General features: G+C 51.5%; 8 protein-coding genes across 8 annotated transcripts; 4 read left to right on the forward strand and 4 right to left on the reverse strand.

Annotated features, from left to right (window-relative positions):
• Window positions 1-134: 134 nt before the first annotated feature.
• N7489_002837 (uncharacterized protein) lies at window positions 135-1,226 on the forward strand (the record flags this gene model as incomplete). The annotated part of the gene is made up of 1 exon (XM_056708592.1): window positions 135-1,226. One exon carries the CDS (start codon window positions 135-137, stop codon window positions 1,224-1,226), a length of 1,092 nt encoding a protein of 363 aa, XP_056572894.1.
• A 470-nt stretch (window positions 1,227-1,696) lies between these two features.
• On the reverse strand, window positions 1,697-3,533 carry ste7 (MAP kinase kinase Ste7; the record flags this gene model as incomplete). Its single annotated transcript, XM_056708593.1, has 4 exons — window positions 1,697-2,368; window positions 2,425-2,962; window positions 3,023-3,180; window positions 3,246-3,533. 4 exons carry the CDS (start codon window positions 3,531-3,533, stop codon window positions 1,697-1,699), a joined length of 1,656 nt encoding a protein of 551 aa, XP_056572895.1.
• An 845-nt stretch (window positions 3,534-4,378) lies between these two features.
• spt6 (chromatin-remodeling histone chaperone SPT6) lies at window positions 4,379-8,777 on the forward strand (the record flags this gene model as incomplete). Its single annotated transcript, XM_056708594.1, has 4 exons — window positions 4,379-4,549; window positions 4,601-4,762; window positions 4,815-8,466; window positions 8,527-8,777. 4 exons carry the CDS (start codon window positions 4,379-4,381, stop codon window positions 8,775-8,777), a joined length of 4,236 nt encoding a protein of 1,411 aa, XP_056572896.1.
• Window positions 8,778-9,284: 507 nt separating this feature from the next.
• N7489_002840 (oxysterol-binding protein related protein OSH3) lies at window positions 9,285-12,211 on the forward strand (the record flags this gene model as incomplete). Its single annotated transcript, XM_056708595.1, has 2 exons — window positions 9,285-9,320; window positions 9,368-12,211. The coding sequence occupies 2 exons, from the start codon at window positions 9,285-9,287 to the stop codon at window positions 12,209-12,211; spliced, it is 2,880 nt and encodes a 959-aa protein (XP_056572897.1).
• Window positions 12,212-12,702: 491 nt separating this feature from the next.
• On the reverse strand, window positions 12,703-14,320 carry N7489_002841 (IFRD domain-containing protein; the record flags this gene model as incomplete). Its single annotated transcript, XM_056708596.1, has 2 exons — window positions 12,703-13,960; window positions 14,130-14,320. 2 exons carry the CDS (start codon window positions 14,318-14,320, stop codon window positions 12,703-12,705), a joined length of 1,449 nt encoding a protein of 482 aa, XP_056572898.1.
• Window positions 14,321-15,173: 853 nt separating this feature from the next.
• On the reverse strand, window positions 15,174-16,435 carry N7489_002842 (exosome non-catalytic core subunit RRP4; the record flags this gene model as incomplete). Its single annotated transcript, XM_056708597.1, has 2 exons — window positions 15,174-16,140; window positions 16,227-16,435. 2 exons carry the CDS (start codon window positions 16,433-16,435, stop codon window positions 15,174-15,176), a joined length of 1,176 nt encoding a protein of 391 aa, XP_056572899.1.
• Window positions 16,436-16,735: 300 nt separating this feature from the next.
• N7489_002843 (uncharacterized protein) lies at window positions 16,736-17,847 on the reverse strand (the record flags this gene model as incomplete). The annotated part of the gene is made up of 3 exons (XM_056708598.1): window positions 16,736-17,525; window positions 17,581-17,697; window positions 17,753-17,847. The coding sequence occupies 3 exons, from the start codon at window positions 17,845-17,847 to the stop codon at window positions 16,736-16,738; spliced, it is 1,002 nt and encodes a 333-aa protein (XP_056572900.1).
• Window positions 17,848-18,066: 219 nt separating this feature from the next.
• On the forward strand, window positions 18,067-19,176 carry N7489_002844 (putative RNA binding protein Rnp24; the record flags this gene model as incomplete). The annotated part of the gene is made up of 1 exon (XM_056708599.1): window positions 18,067-19,176. The coding sequence occupies one exon, from the start codon at window positions 18,067-18,069 to the stop codon at window positions 19,174-19,176; it is 1,110 nt and encodes a 369-aa protein (XP_056572901.1).
• Window positions 19,177-19,544: the final 368 nt, after the last annotated feature.

The following is a 19,544-nucleotide window of genomic DNA, read 5'->3' on the forward strand; positions in this document are numbered from 1 at the left end:
GCCTCGCCCCAGAGTGGGTATTCGGGATGGCCTGCAGTGATATGTGCTCTGTCAGGATACTCAAGGCTCGCTTCGCAGAGTATCAAGAGAAAGATGGCGTCCCGTGGTCTGACTCCCATATACACTATGCCAACATGGGTGGATTCCCTATTCAATTTGCGGACTCCGATCCTGTAACCGATACTCAAGAGATACCCTCTATCGCAGATCTCCCAAAGGGAATACGAACACCACAGATGCTTCAGAAGTCAATGCAGAGGATCTCGAATGCGATTGGCAAAATCGACTGGGCATTGGATAGATCCAACATTCTTACCATCGAGAAAGCAAACACCATGGTTTCTCAGGGCTACCGAAAGGAAGAAGGGATATTCAACATGCCATACACAGATTGGGTTAGAAACCTCACTCTTCTTTGTGGTAATCTGTGGGTGGTAGACGCGAACCAGCTTCTTCTTGCCCGTGAGCTTGGAATCATCGAAAAACTGCCCTATGTGTCGCATGATTCCCTGGATGACCATAGCAATGGCGATCTCGTGGTCAAGATGTTAGCATTACTTCAGATTTCGTGGGTGTTCATCCAACTGGGCGTGCGACTAAGCCGAAACCTCCCAACAAGCCAGCTCGAGATTTTCACCTTGTCTTTCGCAATTTGCTCCTCGATCACGTATATCATGTTGATCAATAAGCCCCAAGATGTCCGAACATCATATACTATCAAAGCTGTCAGGCGTCCCTCCGCTGAAGACTTGATCTATATGGCCAATGCTGGCCCGCTGGGCTCCGGTCCCAAATACAGCGTCTGGATCCCCAATGATGCAACCCACAGAGATGTGCTAAAGAAAGAACCGGGACATGTGGTGAGTATGGCTTGCTTGTTTGCTCTGCTTCTGTTTGGTGCCGCCCATTGCGTAGCATGGAACTTTGAGTTTCCTACAGCCCTGGAGAGACTATTCTGGCGCCTGAGCTCGGTTGTAACGGGTGTTGCTATGCCATTTGCCTATCTACTTGATCAAATCCTGGGCCCGGTTTGGTTGAAGGTGATTAAGGCGGAAAGCCAACCAAAGATACTAGAATTGGTTGAGAGAGCTTTGATGGTCCTCATCGTGGTCGTGTTTGTTCTGGCGAGACTGTTTATAGCAGTCGAGGTCGTTCGCTCATTGGCCTTTCTTCCCCCAGGTGCGTTTATAAGTACCTGGACAGCGAATATCCCACATGTTGGTTGAGTGCGGAATCTGAACTCTATATTGATATAAGTGACGTATTGAAAAGATTTATCGAAGGGACGCATATCCACATGTTTCTACCGGAGTTTGAAAGAGTATGAAATTGCACTTGTTTATGTACGCCGTGTAATGCAGGAAGACATCCCAGCAGATAAAGAGTCAGAAATGAAATAGGGTTCGTTGCCAGATATTTCAATCGAAGCAGAGTCTTGAGAAGCAAAAAAGGAGAAAATAGAAAGAGAGAGAGAAGAGATGCTCATAGATAGAAGGAAAAAGAGGTGCTGTTAGGGCCTGTCTCGGCTTCCTTTTTGCTCCATCAAGGCCGATATGACAGAACAACATAGCCGGCAAGGAGATAGCACAAGTCCACAATCCTCAAAGCCGATTGTACACGTTCATCTGGACATAGACACAATGAAAAGGAAATAGCACGGATATGTATCAGAGTACATTGTCTATCCATTATCCAATTACCGGGGCGTAGTTCCTGGTTGGATGCGCCAGTTTCCACCCGTTGAAACAGGCGGTGGGGGAGGCGGGCCAGTCGGAGGCGCGGCGCGGATAGGCATCGTCGTGGAGTGCAGGTTCGTACGGGGATTGGAGTTGTTGGAGCTGGCGGAGCGAGGACTCATGAACGGGTGAGATGGGGCATCGATAGCAGAAGCAGGCTCGTTGAGGTGCTGGCGCATCGCGCGACGACCGGATCGGCTGTTATCGTCATTTGATTCCAGCGAGAGGTGCTCCAGTGAGGGGGGTGGTGGAGACCGCGTGGTTCGGGACGAGGACGACGAGTAGTATTGAGGCTGGGGCTGGGATTGGGGGTAGTAACGGTGGCTGGATGGGACCTCGTTGGCGATCTTTAGAGGGATGTCGCCTGACACTGGGTTTGACGGGAATGGTGATTGCTGTGGGGTTCGTGTTGGCTTGCTGATGAGAGGGGGTTTGCCGATAGTGGCTGATGTGGGAGCTGCAGCGGGAGATGAAGTCGAGTTTGAAGATGGCGTCGAGCCCTCTCTAGAGAGTGATGTCGGTATTGGTGGTCCCAGGTAGGATTTGCGCTTTTGTTGGTCCATCATGCTCGTTGCCCATCCTTCGAGGTTGACTGGTGTGCGCTTCGCGGCCTGCAAGAAGGCATCTTTGTCCTGGAAGGAGTTAGGGCACGTGAAAAAGTGCAGGTTCAAAAGAGAGATAAACGTACATAAAGCTCTCGTGGGGTTGGGCGCTCCTCGGGTTTCTTCAAGAGGCACTTCCCAACGAAGTCATGTAGGATAGGCGGGAAGGCATCACTCTTGGGCAACTTGGGCGCTGTTTCGTGCACAATTTGTTGGAGTAGATCCAAGATTCCCATCGGCCCTGCGCTAGCACGGTTTCCGGCAGCAGAGTCGGAGTGATCGAAGGGGAACTTTCCAACAGCCAGCTCCATGACCGTCAAGCCCACGCTCCACACGTCGGACCGGACCGTATAGGCACCTCCCTGAATTCGCTCGGGAGCCATGTATGTAGAAGTGCCAACGAATGTATCGGCAATCGAGTTAACTGTCTCGGTAGCAACGCCAAAGTCACAGAGCTTGATGTTGCCGCGGGAGTTGAGTAAGATATTGGACGGCTTGATATCACGGTGCATGATGCGGTGGGTTTCATATAAGTAGACGAGACCAGCTAAGACGGACTCAGTGATCTTTCCCAGTACATCGACTCGAACAGGGCCAAAATCTTTAGAAACACGGTCGAGAGATCTGATTGCCCGTCAGCTACATCCTCTTTGTTTCCCATATTAGTCCACCGATTCCACCTACCCGAGATCCATATATTCCATGCATAGCACAATATCTCTCGCTTCGTTTTGAAATGCACCATAGAAAGTGACAATATTGGGGCAATTGCAGTCGTGTCCGACTCGAAGTTCTCGTAGAATCTGTTTCCGCACGTTCTCTTTGGCCTCCACACGGATAATCTGCGGGGGGGACGAGGAAATTAGAGCTGACCAACAAATGTAAACACACGGTACACAATACACACCTTTCGAGCCATCACCACCTTGGTGGATGCGTGCATCACCTTGGAAACAGTACCTCCATTTCCAGCGCCAAGTTCCTTCAATGTGACCAGGTCTTCACTGCGAAGATCGAGGCGAAACTCCAGTCCGATCTCGAGCGTATCTGTGGTATTGACCTCGCTACTCCCAACAGGCCCAGGGGCCTGTGTATCGCCGTCGGTAGTGTTGGAGGTGGGTTTAGGGGCTGCATTGAGAGCAAGACCTTTGACATTCTTGCGTTTCAACGTCCGAGCCTGGAACTGGTCCGCCATGGCGCTTGGTTGGAGTTGGAGTTGCACAAGGGGAAAGTTGTGAAAGAAAGAGAATGAAGAGCCCAGCGGACTGAATGATATCAAGTCCGCGTTATCCAAGGCGATGGGATCAGAGTGGTCAGAACGAACCCCCGAGCTAACAGCGGGGAAGTCGATATCACCTTGCGATGTTCTTGGCGATGCTGATTGGGCCTTGCGGGCGCGTCGATTCGACCAACTATGACCAAAATGTGCCGGTCGGCGCCAAACAGATGTATGTTGGGCTTTTTTTCTACGAGTATTATGGGAGGAACGAAAATGAGAGATGATCTTGAAGAACTATGAAGGCCACTACAATGAAACAACAGGTGTTTCGGGGGTTCCACCAGTCTTTTGGGCTAGCTTTGGGTACTTGTGGCTTTACACAAATTTATGGGTGATGAATTTTCAAATTTGCACATATTCGATAGTATACGACAGTCTCGGCCCTACATTAATAGTCTAAAACGATATGCATATTGAGGATCTGACCAGGGCATCGTTGAATGTCCAATGTCCGAAGCACACACAAATATCATGACACGTGACATGACCGGGTCAAGCCACAGTTAGATTACCTCAATAGGATTAGCGTCTAGCCACACCAGCACTAGCCAATCACCGCCACCCGCATCCTCTCCTCGCCGATGGCCGTGATTCTTCCTCTTGACAACTATTGCTTCAATTTCACCCTCCCTGTTTCACCTTTGACCGTCTCTTAACGAGCTGGGTACTACCTGGTGTCGCATCTGCGCTATTGCATCTTGAATCTTTCATCCGATACCGCATTCTCCACGGTCCCTAGCAATAGGGATCTTTAGTTCAAGATGAGCCTTCGCGACCTGATCGAGGGTGAGGCGGTCATGGATGACGAAGATGAGGAAGTTGCGGACGACTACGATGCCGAGGGCCGCCCGGATCCACATACCAAAAGCCACTACAATGACTCGAGCGAGGAGGAAGACGAAGAAGAAGATGACGAGGAAGCTGCTCGCGCCGTCAGTGTCGACCTTTCACCGGGTCGTATTTCTTTGCTGACAAACTATTAGGTCCGCGAAGGTTTCATTGTCGATGAGGATGAAGAAGATGAACGTGCCGCTCGCAAACACAGGAAACGTCCACGCGCTGCTCGCGAAGAAGAGCACCTTGATGAAGAAGATCTGGAGCTCATTGGACATGGTCCAAGTCAACATCGTGGACCAGCCACTGAGGTATGTAAGCTCCAGTTCATCACTCGACAAGCTTCTGATGCTCTGATATTAGTCAAAGTTTAAGCGCTTGAAGCGAGGCAAAGATCGCGAGAGCCACCAACCGTCTCATGGTGTCGATGACATTTTCAACTCGGACGAAGAGGAGGAAGCGCAACAATATGCTAGGCCAGGCCAGCGCCGAGGTCTGCGCGATGAGATGGACGACTTTATTGAAGAGGATACCTTCTCCGACGATGAGGTCCAGCGCGAACGGGATGACCTTGGGGTTGCGCCTGCCTCCAGAGTCAACAAGACCGGTTTGATTCCGACTGATACTTCGGGCTTGGATGAAAATGCACTTGAGGATATGCGCGCTGCATTCGGTGATGGCACAGAGTACGATTTCGCACTGCAAATGGAAGACCAAGAAGAGGCCGACAAACAAACCGAAGAACGTCACCTAGACTTGAAGGACGTCTTCGAACCCTCCGAGCTGGCCGAGAGGATGCTGACGGAGGATGATAACGAAATTCGTCTCCTCGATGAACCCGAACGCCATCAGGTTGCTCGCAAACCCTATAAGCATGTGACATTGTCCGAGGATCAGTTCCGGGAGGAGGCAGTCTGGATCTCAAACTTGATGTTGCTCAAGAAGCGCATGGATCCCGAACTGCGTGAACCATTCCAGCGGTCCGTCGCTAAGATGTTGGAATTCCTGATCACGGACGATTGGGAAGTGCCCTTCATTTTCCAGCATCGCAAAGACTACATGATTCATGCTGTCAAAGATATGGCTAATGGCGCTGATGCTGGCGACGATTCTGCCCAATACAGTATCCGCGCCGAGAAACTCCTCAATATGACCGATCTATGGGATATCTTCGACCATGATCTAAAATTCCGCGCTTTGATCGACAAGCGTGGTACAATTCAAAAGACATACGACAACCTGCAAAGTATCTTCAATGTGACTGATTCCAACGTCGAGGATCAGCTTTTTGCGGCCGCGACCATGGAGGAACTCCAAGATGTGCAGGACTATATCCATTTCCAGTACTCCTCACAGCTACGTGACCTCAACCAGGTCAATGGCGAGGCCAATGGAGAAACCCAACGCCGAAAAGCCACTGGCAGGTCTTTCTTCGAGCGGGTTCGAAACGGCAAGGCTTATGGCTTTGTGCGTGCTTTTGGCATCACTGCAGATGCGTTTGCTCAGAATGCCTCAAAGGAGGGTCGCCGGCAATACACCGAAGATCCCACAGAGCAGCCCGAAGATTTGGCAGATCAGTTTGTCGACAACGACTTTTCCAACAGTTCACATGTTCTCAAAGCCGCTAAGTCGATGTTCGCCGAAGAGCTTACCGTCAGCCCCAAGATGCGCAAGGTAATGCGACAGGCATACTACATGAACGGAGTCGTCGATTGCTTCCGCACAGAGAAAGGACTTCGCCGGATCGATGAGCAGCACCCCTACGCCGAATTCAAATATCTGCGGAACCAGCAGCTAAGCGATATTGCCCGTCGCCCAGAGATGTTCTTGCGTATGCTCAAGGCCGAGGAAGAAGGTCTCGTTGATGTTCGGGTGCGGTTTGAAAACTTTGACCAGTTCCGCACACGTCTCTATGCCGATATTGAGTCAGACAACTACAGTGAGCTTGCTGACGCTTGGAACCGTGTTCGCCGTGAGGTGTTGGATCTGGCTCTGGGGAAACTGGAGAAGTTGATCAATCGCAGTGTAAAGGAAAACATTCGACAGGAATGTGAGAACCATGTGGCCAAGGAGTGCCGCGAAGCGTTCTCGCAACGTCTCGATCAGGCCCCTTACAAACCCAAGGGCATGGTCCTGGGCACAGTGCCCCGTGTTCTCACTCTATCCACCGGATCTGGTCAGGTGGGCCGGGACCCCATTCACTGGGCTTACACGGAAGAAGATGGCCGCGTCTTGGAGAATGGAAAGTTCATTGATCTTTCGGTAGGAGATGAGAGCCGTGGCATTGCAGACGGTGAAAACCTGGCGGCTTTTGTGGATCTGGTTGATCGTCGTCGACCGGATGTCATCGGTGTTTCAGGTATGACACCCGAGACGCGTCGCCTTTACAAGCTTCTATCCGAAATTGTCGACCAAAAAGACCTCCGTGGTGCATCCTACACAAATGAGCACGATGAGGAGATCAGCGATACCTTAGAGGTGGTCATTGTCAATGATGAGGTTGCCCGGTTATACCACAACAGCCCTCGCGCTAGAAGTGACAATCCAGGCTTTGGACCTTTGACCCATTACTGTGTGGCTCTAGGCCGGTACTTGCAGAGCCCACTCAAGGAATATGCGTCCTTGGGCCGTGACATTGTCTCCATCCAGTTCAAGCCAGGCCAGCAACTAGTCTCCCAGGACCTGCTTCTCAAGCAGCTGGAAACCGCCCTGGTGGACATGGTCAACTTGGTCGGCGTTGATCTCAACGAAGCAGTGGCCGACACGGCGACAGCTAATCTCTTGCCGTACGTCTGCGGCCTTGGTCCCCGAAAGGCGGCCCATTTGCTCAAGATTGTCAATATGAACGGTGGGATCGTTAACAACCGGGTGGAATTGCTTGGTGTCAACGCGACATACCCGGCTATGGGTGTCAAAGTTTGGAACAACTGTGCTAGTTTCGTCTACATCGACTTCGAGAACGCTGATCCCGATGCTGATCCGCTGGATAACACCCGTGTTCATCCCGAAGACTACGATATCGCGCGCAAGATGGCTGCTGATGCATTGGAGTTGGACGAGGAAGATATCAAGGCCGAGACTGATGAGAACGGCACTGGTGCTATCATGCGGAAGCTGTTCCGGGAAGAGGCACAAGACCGTGTCAATGACCTTATTCTGGAGGAGTACGCAGAGCAGCTCGAGAAAAACCTTAACCAGCGTAAGCGTGCCACCCTTGAGACGATCCGAGCCGAGTTACAACAACCATACGAGGAATTGCGCAAGCACTATGTCTTCCTCAGCACCGATGATATATTCACAATGCTCACTGGCGAGACGCCCGACTCTTTAACACCTGGTATGGTGGTGCCTATTGCCATCAAGCGGGTATTTGAGGATCACATCGAGGCCAAACTGGATTGTGGAGTTGATGTTCTTGTGGCCGAGACCGAACTCGGTGTGCCCTACGACGTTCCTGTACGCAACGCATACCAAGTCCACCAGACAGTCCCGGCCAAGATCTTGTTCTTGAACCGCAAGGGTTTCTCTTGCAATGTCTCTCTACGCGAGGATCAAGTTAGTCACCCATCTCGTCGGAGCCAGGATCATGGCTTCGGGGATTGGGACGAACAGCAGGAGCGAGCCGACAAGGAATCGTTGCAGGAGAAGACGCAGCGTGGAGGCCAAGCCATGCGTGTCATTAAGCACCCGCTTTTCCGGCCGTTCAACTCCACCCAGGCAGAGGAGTTCCTAGGCTCTCAAAGCCCAGGTGACGTTGTTATTCGCCCGTCCTCCCGAGGCCACGATCACCTAGCTGTCACTTGGAAGGTGGCACAAGGTGTGTACCAGCACATTGATGTTCTGGAGCTGGACAAAGAGAACGAGTTCTCTGTCGGTCGTGTCCTCAAGGTCGGCGGTCGGTATACCTACAGCGACCTGGATGACCTGATCGTCAATCATGTCAAAGCGATGGCCAAGAAGGTGGGCGAGATGATGTTCCACGAGAAATTCCAAGAAGGCAGCAAGACCGAGACAGGTATGTTTTTGGCGGTTCATCCAACTGTCATCCAACTAGCATCTAACTAACATCCAATAGATCAATGGCTTGAGACTTATACTAAGGCCAACCCTCGCCGCTCGGCATATGCATTCTGCATTAACGCCAAATACCCCGGTTACTTTTATCTTTGCTTCAAGGCAGGCGAACATGCGCGACTTCAGAACTGGCCGGTCAAGGTGATTCCACAGGGTTACGAACTGCAGAAGAACCCCTACCCGGACATGAATGCTCTATGCAACGGTTTTAAGCTGATGTTCAGCAACATGAGCAAGGGCGGCCGGAGATGAGTGGTCATCGTCTGTACAGTGTACTATCTATTCTAAAAAGCTCCCAAAATCCCAGGAAAAGATGGGACGGCATTTCCTACTTTCTTTCGTCTTTTTTTTTTTTTTTTTTTTAATTTGATACACCATTGGCATCGGGCATGTAAGATTAACAATGAATTCCAAGCGATTTTGTGGAGTTATCTAGAGAATGTATAACTACAGATGTACAGATGTAGGCCGTATGATGTCGGACTGTATACAAACATAGACGGGAGAGAGCCTGATAGGGAGATCTACCATGTGAACCCATCAGCCTCGGTTTCAACCTGTTCCACTTACCACCTCCCCCTCTCTTATTTCCTTGTATTCCCTTGTATTCCCTATTTCCTTGTTTAATTAAATCCCCCCCGGATGTTCCTGTGACATTAATTGTATAACTAGTGTGGCTTGTCCCCCGCATCGCCACGTTCAGCCGCACCGGACCGCGACGGATACTTCGCGGTTCTTGCAACCCCTCTCTGCGCAATTATGGCGGCCATGGAAGAGCTGGAGATTCACAGCAAGGTAGGGCTTGTTACAGCAAAAGACTTGGTCTCAACTAATCTCTATAGTCGTACTTTGTACGTTGGGTCAATGTCAGCGCCAACCACACCATCTCTTGGAGTATTCAACCGCACAAGAAGTCTGTCAACTTTGGCCTCTTCAAACATCCTGGTCAATCCTCTGCCCTAAGCTCCCATATTCCTAGCTCCGATTCACAGAGCACCGATTCTACCGAGAACCTCCCCGCGACGGCGACGACTGCCGGCACGCGGCAACAACAATCTGCCGTTATCGAGAAGCTGACGGGAATTGGACTCAAAACAATCAAATGGACGGGCAAGTGTGAGGCAGACAAGATCACCCAGGGCACATACGATGTGCCCTTCAGTGAAGGAGGCAACTATGCCCTTGTTTTCGATAACACATTCTCCAAACAAATCTCCAAGACCTTGACACTTGTTCTCCTCACCTATCCGACCGGCCTTCAGCCACAGAGCTCTGCATCCATCGCCACACGCTCTCAGCCAGGGGCATCGACCGAATCGCTGCCGCAGCCCAAAACCCGCCGACGTGGCAACAGTCGAGCCACGCTCAACTCGCAGCAAGACGTATCGAACCTAAGTGTCCACACGGGAGTGCTGCAGAAACGGCGGCGGAAACGTCACCAGGGTTGGGCACGCCGGTTCTTTTCCCTGGACTTTACCTCGAGCACGCTGTCATACTATCATGATCGCAACTCGTCCGCACTGCGAGGCGCGATCCCGCTCTCGCTGGCGGCCGTCGCGACCAACGAAAAGTCCCGTGAGATCTCTATTGATTCGGGTACTGAGATATGGCATTTACGCGCCAGTAACGAGCATGAATTCGCCGCGTGGAAGGGTGCCCTTGAGAGAGCTTCCTCCAAGGAAGATTCTAAGGACGAACGCAAGGCTGGTCTAGCAGCCCCTCCGGAGCTACGCCTTTACGCTCCATCGCAGCCCTCCCCGGCGGAGGAGAGTGAATGGACTCGCGTTGAGAGCCTTGTCGGTCATGTTTCTGGATCGCGAGATGCGATACGCCGGCTCGCCAAGGATACAGACCCCAAGTATCTTGCCTCGCCTCTCCCAACCCCTATCGACCGGCCTCGTTCGCGTGGCCGGTCTCCTAGCCCGCAACGCAGCACTCATGAGACTGCTCCCAACGAGGTGGAGGCCAAGCGGCCGTTCTGGAAGCGCAAGACAAGTGGACAGTCGAATGCCAACAGCAAGCGACCACCGGCCATGACCACGAACTCCGGTTCCTCGCAGCTTGTGGTGCCTGCTACTGACGGCAAGGGGAAGCCTGCCAGTGTCACCAGTCACATAGACAGCGTGGATGAGATCCATGACCATCTGATGGAGGTACTGCGCGATCTTGACAATGCGGTCTCCGAGTTCTCCATGCTGATTGCCGAGAGCAAGGAGCGACGGCACCCGCCTCAGCCATCTATGGTTCCCCGGCGGAGCATGGAGTCTGACATGTCGCAAGAATTCTTTGATGCAACAGATGGAGATGGTGACAGATCTCCCCTCTTGACCATCCAAGACAGCGACGACGAAGGGCCCGAAGAGGACCGGCCTGTCTCTGCGGCCGAGGAAGTCGAGGATGACGCCCCCTCCGACAGCGATGGTGAATCCGACACGGCTGCAACTCGTCAGGACAGCAGCATCGCTTTTGGTCTGTTCCCAGTCAAACCCAAATCGTTGATCCCGCTGCCCTTAGACCCCGTAAAACGCCGTGCGAACATTCTCGCCCCGACAGTCCTGCCCCCGAGCTTGATTGGGTTCCTACGCAAGAACGTCGGAAAGGACTTGTCCACCATCTCGATGCCGGTGTCCGCAAACGAGCCCATGTCTCTCCTCCAACGTGCCGCCGAGGTCCTGGAGTACTCAAATCTGCTTGACCAGGCCGCCCAATCCACAGACCCCGTTGAGCGCCTGATGTATGTAACCGCCTTCGCAGTATCCTCCCTCTCAAGCAACCGCGTCCGTGAGCGCTCCATCCGCAAACCATTCAATCCAATGCTAGGCGAGACCTATGAGCTCGTCCGCGAAGACCGAGGCTTCCGCTTCATCGCGGAGAAAGTCTCACATCGACCCGTGCAACTAGCCTACCAAGCCGATAGCAAGGAATGGAGCATCTCGCAGTCCCCCATGCCCAGCCAGAAATTCTGGGGCAAATCGGCCGAGATAACAACTGAAGGCCGTGTCCGCATTATCCTACACAATACCGGCGACCGCTACAGCTGGACGCCGGCAACATCCTTCCTACGCAACATCATCGCAGGAGAGAAATACGTCGAGCCCGTCGGCGAGCTGGCCGTCACAAACGAGTCCACCGGCCACCGCTCCATTTCAACCTTCAAGGCCGGCGGCATGTTCTCCGGTCGCAGCGAGGAAGTCTCCACTCGCGCCGTCGACGCAAACAATAACCCCGTGGCCCTCGGCTTATCCGGCTCCTGGCCTTCATCATTGACTCTCACCCGCGACGGTAACCCCACCGGTAACACTATCTGGACCGCCGGCTCACTCGTCCCCTCCGCACCAAAGCACTACGGTCTCACCTCCTTTGCAGCCACGCTGAATGAAATCACCTCGATTGAGGATAAGCATTTGCCTGTCACGGACTCCCGTCTACGTCCTGACCAACGCGCGCTGGAAGACGGTGACCTCGACCGCGCGGAGGAGGTCAAGGTGCAGCTTGAGGAGGGACAGCGTGCACGCAGGCGCGAGATGGAAAATGCTGGGGAGAGTTGGATCCCGCGCTGGTTTACGCGGGTTAATGATGACTCTGATGGGGAGGTTGCTTGGCGGCTTAAGGGTGGGAAGGATGGATATTGGGAGGAGAGGGCTAGAGGGAGCTGGTCTAATGTTGTGCCTGTGTTTGAGGATTAAAGACTTAAGACTGGATGGTTGATGTTGGTTAGCCTTTTTGTGGTTGTTCCGTGAGTTATATTTGCCTGGACATGCGAGAGACTATAAAGAAGAGAGGCTTCAGTCTCCGGGCGTGTTTTGGGCAGGGCCTTCTTCACTCTATATAAAGATAAATACGGACTTTTTTCTTGGATCTATCATTCTCTTGAACTCATTGAATAACGTAAAAATGCTCAATGTGCGGTGTCATTCCGTCAGGTACAAATCGAGGCATTGAGTCATAGAAAACAAGTCGGGTGGATACAAAAGCAGAGAAACCGAAAAGAGAAACCGAAAAGAAAGGCTCATGAAGTAATCGGGGCTTGTACAAAACTGAAGCCCTTCATGTACAATAAAACCCTAAGCTGTCATATCCCATGTCAACAATTGAAAGACTGAAAAAGCATCAGATTCCTCGTTTTTAATTCTTCGATTGCTGAACAAGCACATATGCAACCATGCAAGGTACTCATTTACTCATCCTCATCATCGGATTGATAAGTAGTCCAGCGACGCGAGTTGCGCATTTTGGCTGCTTTGCGTGCACCTTGGCGATCCACCGAGCCGTGACCTTGGTCTGCCAACCGCATCATGACAGGAAGACTATTGAGAACAGAACGGTTACCCTGGAAATAGTGTTCGGAAAATCCACCCTGCAGGATACGGCGCAAAGCAGTGAGTCGCAGCCACTTCCACCAGCGGTCGATAGTCATGACTCCGTGGCGGCCAATCTTGACGGTGAGAGTGCTACCGTAGTAGCGGTTGGTGTTCTGGTTGATGGCGGTGTTGTAGCGAGGACCGCGGCGGGGGTTCTCGACAGTGGTGAGAATCGAAGCGAAGTTGCTGTGGAGGGACTTCTTGTCGCGCTTGCTGACCTGCTTGCCGTGGATGGTGGCCAGGTTCTGAAGTTGGCTCTCCAGCTCGGGAGTGTTGTGGTAAGCGTTGTATCGTTTCACGAGCTTGGGACCGGACGTGGGATCGTGGTGGTGCTCGTGCTCATCGCTGTCGTCGTTTGAATCTGCGCTTTCCTCGTCTTCGTCGTCCTCTTGGGGACTGTAGCTCTTCTCATAGAGTAAGGCGATGTTCTCGCCTGCAGCAATCTGCACGTTGGAATCAGAACTGTCGAGCTGATCCATGAAGATCTGGACAGCTTCTTCGCTTTCTGCTTCGAAGTCCTCGACTTCGGTGGCAAGGAATCCCCATTGCTGGAGCGCGGCGGTCACAATGGTGGGGTCATCTGCAGCATCGATGGATTGGCCGTCAGAGGCGATGATGTCCAGGAAGAACCCCATCTGTTCAAGGATACCATCTTCACCGGCGCCTCCGAAGATAGTGCATGCACCAAGGCAGTGAATAGCGGCTGTCTTGACAAGAGGAGAGGCGGAGTCACGGATGGTGCGGGTAAGCAAGGGCTCAGTGTTTTCGTAGACAGTGTTGTCGAAAGCCGAGATAACAAGCAATTCGATAGCGCGCAAGCCAAGAGTAGCTTCGCGCACACTGATCTCGGTGCGGACGCTTCGCTCAAATGCCGCCAGTAGGTCTGGAATGGTGCCGTGGATTTCTTCCACTGTGTAGTGATATTTGGTCAGGCGGCAGAATGCTTGCAGGGCCTCCTCGCGGCCTTGCACACTGCTGCGCTTGCGATCGAGGATTTCTTGAATACGCTCGGCAAGCTCGGCTTCCCAATCAGGATTATCTTGTTCGGGATTCTCATCGTCGAAAGATCCGATGCTGTCCCAATTTGGTTAGCGGCTTGGAAAAAATGCCGACATCATTGGTGACATCATCCCGCCACGGAAGTGGGGAGCATGTGAAGATACGGAAAAAAAAAGAAAAGAAAAGAAAAGAAAGGGAAAAAGGGAAAAAAAGACATGAGCTGCAAGGGGTTGTATCTGCTTACCTCATAGATGTCTCATCAGAGAGGAATCCCGAGTCTTCTTCGTCCGAAGGAGCTCTGCTGGCATTGCGGGAGCCCTGACGTGAGGTCGGCTTGGAACTGGCGGGGGAGTTGGTACGGGATGCTTCACGGGATGCTGCCTTACGCGAGACAGTTTTGCCGCTCTCGAAAATCTGACGACGTAGGTCGGGCATTTTGGGTATAAGATAGTGGGAAGAGTCTTGAAAAAGATGGAGTAGTTTGCCCAGTATGGGGAGTAAGTAGTAGAAGAGATCAAAGAAAAGGTTAATTTTTAACCTATGGGTACTGGACAGTAGTCGAGGATTAGAAGAGAAACGAGTAAGTAATGGGGCATATTCTCAAAATATTTCCAGTATAGTAAGAAGAAGAAGAAGAACAAGAAGAACAAGAAGAACAAAGAAACAAAGAAGAACCTCCCAAACCCGTTTTGACTCGTGACTGCGTATGTAAGCCTATCAGATGCCATTTTATTCAAACCAATGAGATATTGAACATTCATATTCATTTTGATGGTCTTTGTTCTTTTGTTCTTTGTTCCGTATTGTTTGACTCTTTCGACTTCCAATCAGATATCTATAGCTGTTCGGCCTATTTATGCGGATCATTATTCAGGCTATTCTCTTCGAGGGCACTGCCTAGGTATTCATCATTGTTCACTAACATATGAGTGTCTTATGCCAACCTTGGAAGTCATATGTTTCTTACAAAATACAAAATACAGCGACCTGGTTGGTCAGATCTGATCCCCCGGGGCTCATTGGCTTATATTGTTCCATATATTTCCACTTATGGGGTTCCCACTTCCAAGGTGAGGCCATGACAACATCAGTATAGTTCCAACCTTGGGAGGTTAGTATACTGCTACAGGACCTTAACACTCAACCCTGCCATCTACCGTATGAAATATACAGTTTTAATAGTAAATCGGCTATGGTTTGGACATGGACTTTGACATTACGCCTGCTAAGTGTTCCCTTTTATCTTTGTTCGAGGGGTATCATTATCATACATCCGAGCCGTTACTAGTTATAGCTGCTGCTTCACCAACTCGAGGATATCTTGGGCCTTGGCGCCCTCCAGATACTCGCGACCTTCCTGTCGCCATTCATCTTCCTCGTCTTCATCGTCCCCAATCTCCAGATCCACCTGCAGACTAGCATTGTAGGCACCCATGACCGTCTCTTCATCCACACGCACTCCGTTCTGTACCAGAACTCGAATGCACTGTGTCAACCGTGCAATCTCACGGCGAGTCTGTGGCGGGATATCGTCGTTCTGGCTAGAGTAGATCGAACTCGACACCATCTCTTCCATGCGCGTAATGGAGACATTCTCCGTAGCTGAGGATGCCGCATCTGCCCCTTCAGGGTTCTTGGAGATAAAAATGTACCCATTCACCCCAAGGATAATATTCACCTCACCACCACCATTGGCCGTAGGGACCGTCCACACCTGTCGACGAGACCGCACCACACCGCCAGTACCAGAACCTCCAGGAGCAGCCAAAGCGCTGCCGGAAGCCGAATTCCCAGCCCCAACACCGCCCTTAACACTGGAGCTAGACGCTGCACTGCCTCCGGTTCCTGTAACGGCAAGGAACACGCCGTTGCGCAGCTTCCCGTACTTCAAGGACCGTGTGTGTAGTGATGCCGACCCGTCCTGGTGCACGCTCTGCACTTCCGCGACTACAAGGTCGCCTTCGCTGAAAAATGTTCGGATCTGGAGCTCGTCGGCGCTTGTCCGTCGACGCAGAATACCGCCGGGCAGGTTGATTGCGGAAAGTGGAAGCTGGGCAAGTAGCGGCGCGGCGACGTCGACCTTCCACCGTCGTGATTGCACTTCGACAATGCGGCCAACGACGAGATCACCAATCTCGGGGGTATAGCGGGCCCGCAGAGGGTGAACGGAGAGCAGCTTATTTGTCTTTTGAACTGTGCCGGCAACGGTCGCAATGATAGATGTCGAGAGCGGGTTCGTATAGGTGCCGTGACCTCTGTAGATTGTTAGGGTTTGAAAAAAAGACAGATGACGATATGAGCCCCGCGTTTATTTTTGCGCAGCCTTCAAGTTTGCACCCACCTCATCCATTGCGGATCATCTGTGACCACTTCTCCTGGCGTGACAATCCCTGCGCCAATATTCGAGTTTCCTAAACGGGGTCGTTTGTGAGGCCGAGAGATACCTGTCATCTCGACGTCCTCCTCGGAGTCCATGGACATGGAGTCATCGGAGTCGGGTTCATAGGGACGGGCATCCTCTACCACTGGAGGAAGAATAGTAATTGCCATTGCAGAGGACGTCTGTTATCGATTGCAGTTGACTTTGAAATGGGAGTGGAGGCGTCCAGATGGGTTACCAGCGAGAAGAAAATACAGGTCACGTGATAACTCCACTATAGCCATTTACAGCCTTGGAAGGGAAAGTACATTATTTAGGCTGGGAGGTATATCTTATGGAGACTAGATATTCATGAGACTATGTTTTAATTTTTAACCATGCTAGTGATCCGTCATATCATCTGAAGCCAGTAAATCAAGCCAACGCCGGTATTAATACACGAAATGAATCCCCTTTATAAAACCAACCGCTCAAGGCTTTTTGGCCGCTTTGCTTAGGTTGGAGGTGGGCTCTTCCTTCTTCTTTTTCGACCGGCTGCTACCGCCTTTGGGTCTATAACCAGTGTCCTCTTCACGCTTGCGCTTGTTCTTGGGAGTAGGCTGGGCCTCTGTCCCGTCCTCATCATACATATCCTCATCTTTGCGCTGAGCTGGTGCTCGCTTGGAAGATCGCTGATTGGAAGGGCGTGATGCAGACTTTTCAGAAGCGACCTCATTATCCTGAAGAGTCTGGGGTTGGTTACGACGCAACCAATTGTATACCGATGCGGGATTCCGTATGGAAAGATCACGCTCACGCTCCGCAAACGTGGGACGATCCGGCATGCGTGCGAGCTGCGTAGCAGCCGCCTCATCACCTAGCTTGGCGTCCAAAGCAAGGTAATACTCAGTCTCGTGCTCGGGCGTAAAGTATCCCAGTTTGCGATCACAATCATTGTCGGGTTTCTTTTCAACAGCGTCTGGAGCGATGTGGTGGGTCTGTGACAGGGAGCTATACTGCTGGGCTGGTGCAAACGCCTTGTTTCGTTTGATGTTATCTTCAATCATACGATAAGCATTCGTGTCAATGCTCCCATCGGCCAAGCCATCTTTGGCTTCCCTCCATGCTTGTTTTGCTAGAGTTGCATCGTTGATCAAAGGTACAATTTCCTGCTCGGGAGTTGGTAGCAAGGGAGGGTCGTTTGGCATGCTCAGATCGAATCGCACGTCGGGAGGAACATGTAGGCTTTCGTTGAACTCAAGGAGAACTTCCAACAGTTGGCTAGCACCAAGGGTTTAGCAATCACTCATACAGGGGGCATTTGTGAGTCCCATACTCATTCTGCTCCTGGATGCGTTTGGATAGATCCTCTATGCGCAATTCTTCCCGAATCAAACTCTCATTCTCTCGAGTTCCTAGCTCGAACCTGACCTTCAGCTTGGCATATTTCTTCCTGGAGAGAAAAGAAGTCAGCATTGTCCGATGGGCTGATTGTGAGGACTCTGTACTTGAAAGACCGGACTGATTGCTTTGCAGGGGCCGGTTCAGTATTTGCTGCATTTTGCAAACTGTCGGTAGGACGGTTGTCGTTTGGTTCTGCCATGGTGTTATGGCAGAAAGAAGTTCAGAAGAGATGAAGGGGATGTGGTCATGCGCGTTCGCGCCAAGAAGCGGATCCGGCTGCGTGGGAGGCGGGTCCTGGCCGCCGTAAAAAAATTAAAATTATTGCCAGTCTGAATTTCCTGTGACGGAAACAATCTCAGATTTCTGATAGATTGACTATTATTCTAGTGATCATCACACCATTTACATCTTCTGCACCATGTCGGAACTCACCGAAGTCAGTCAAAAGAAGCGAAAGCTGCAGGATGGTCCTGAGCTTGAAATCGATGTCTCGGCTCCCGAGCCAGTCTCAAAGAAGGCTCTGCGCAAAGCGAAAAAGAACAAAGGAGGTGATGCAGATGAAGATGGAGAACCCAAGTCGAACAAGTCGAGCAAACCCGAGTCCAAAGAAGCCGAAACAGAGGGGAAGCGGTCCCAATATGGTATTTGGATTGGAAACCTATCGTTCACAGTGACCAAAGAAGAGCTGCGCATGTTCTTCACCGTCAACTCAGACATCTCCGAGTCGAATATCACTCGAATCCATCTCCCCAAGGGTCCCGAAAGATTTGGGAGGTCACAGAACAGAGGCTTTGCCTACGTCGACTTCACCGACAAGAAGTCCTTGCAAGAAGCAATTGGCCTAAGCGAGCAGCTCATGACCGGCCGCCGCGTGCTCATCAAAGATGCAAACAACTATGAAGGTCGCCCTGAGAAATCCGAATCACAAGAGAATGCTGCGGGTGCAGCCAAGTCTGGTCACCCCCCGTCCAAGCGAATCTTTGTCGGCAACCTAAGCTTCGATGTGACCAAGGAAAACCTCGAGGAAAACTTCGCCAAATGTGGGACTGTTACCAACGTGCATATGGCGACTTTCCAAGACACAGGCAAATGCAAGGGTTATGCGTGGGTGGAATTTGAAGACCTCGCGGCCGCAGAAGCAGCGGTGAGAGGATTCATGTTGGTCAAGGAGGATGACGAGGAAGAGGGTTCCTCCGACAGTGATTCTGACTCGGCGTCTGAGAAGAAGAAGAAGTCGAAGAAGCTAAAGCCCCGTATGCAAAGGGTTTGGGTGAACCAGCTCATGGGTCGCCGTATGCGAATGGAGTTTGCCGAGGATGCGTCTACACGATACAAGAAGCGCTTTGGAAAGGATGCCGAGAAGAAGGATGAACCTGCTATCACAGAAGTTAATGGCGAATCACGCGAGAGACCCCGACACAAGAAGAGACGTGAATCCATCGATGAGTCTCGCTACTCCAAGGAAACTGTCCAGAAGCTCAGTGGTGCCATTGTCGAGGGCCAAGGCCAGAAGACTACGTTTGACTAAGTTACTCTCATGGTGTATCATCTGCAGTCTTTCCAAAGGCCATTCGATCATGTCATACACAAATCTATCAGGGAAATTCTAATACCTGTCAATGACCTGCCTGTAATGAGGTGGCATCGGGTTCGAACTCCGACCGTGGTCTACCCTGTGACTCAAGCGAGACCTTTGGATCATAATCCTAAATATTTGTACAATTTTCTCAGATATCCATGATCGTCGAGTCCACTACTCGGTGGCACAGCTTGCAGTGGGATACGCAAGAAAATGCATGTATACTTCCGGATATCACAACATCCGGCCTGCATACTAGGGCGCAACCTTCGAATTTACCAGGGATCCAGTAAAAATGGTTTCACCCAATCTCAATA

This window comes from Penicillium chrysogenum (genome assembly GCF_028827035.1).
Source record: "Penicillium chrysogenum strain IBT 35668 chromosome Unknown utg000001l_segment0_segment0, whole genome shotgun sequence".
Taxonomy (NCBI): domain Eukaryota; kingdom Fungi; phylum Ascomycota; class Eurotiomycetes; order Eurotiales; family Aspergillaceae; genus Penicillium; species Penicillium chrysogenum.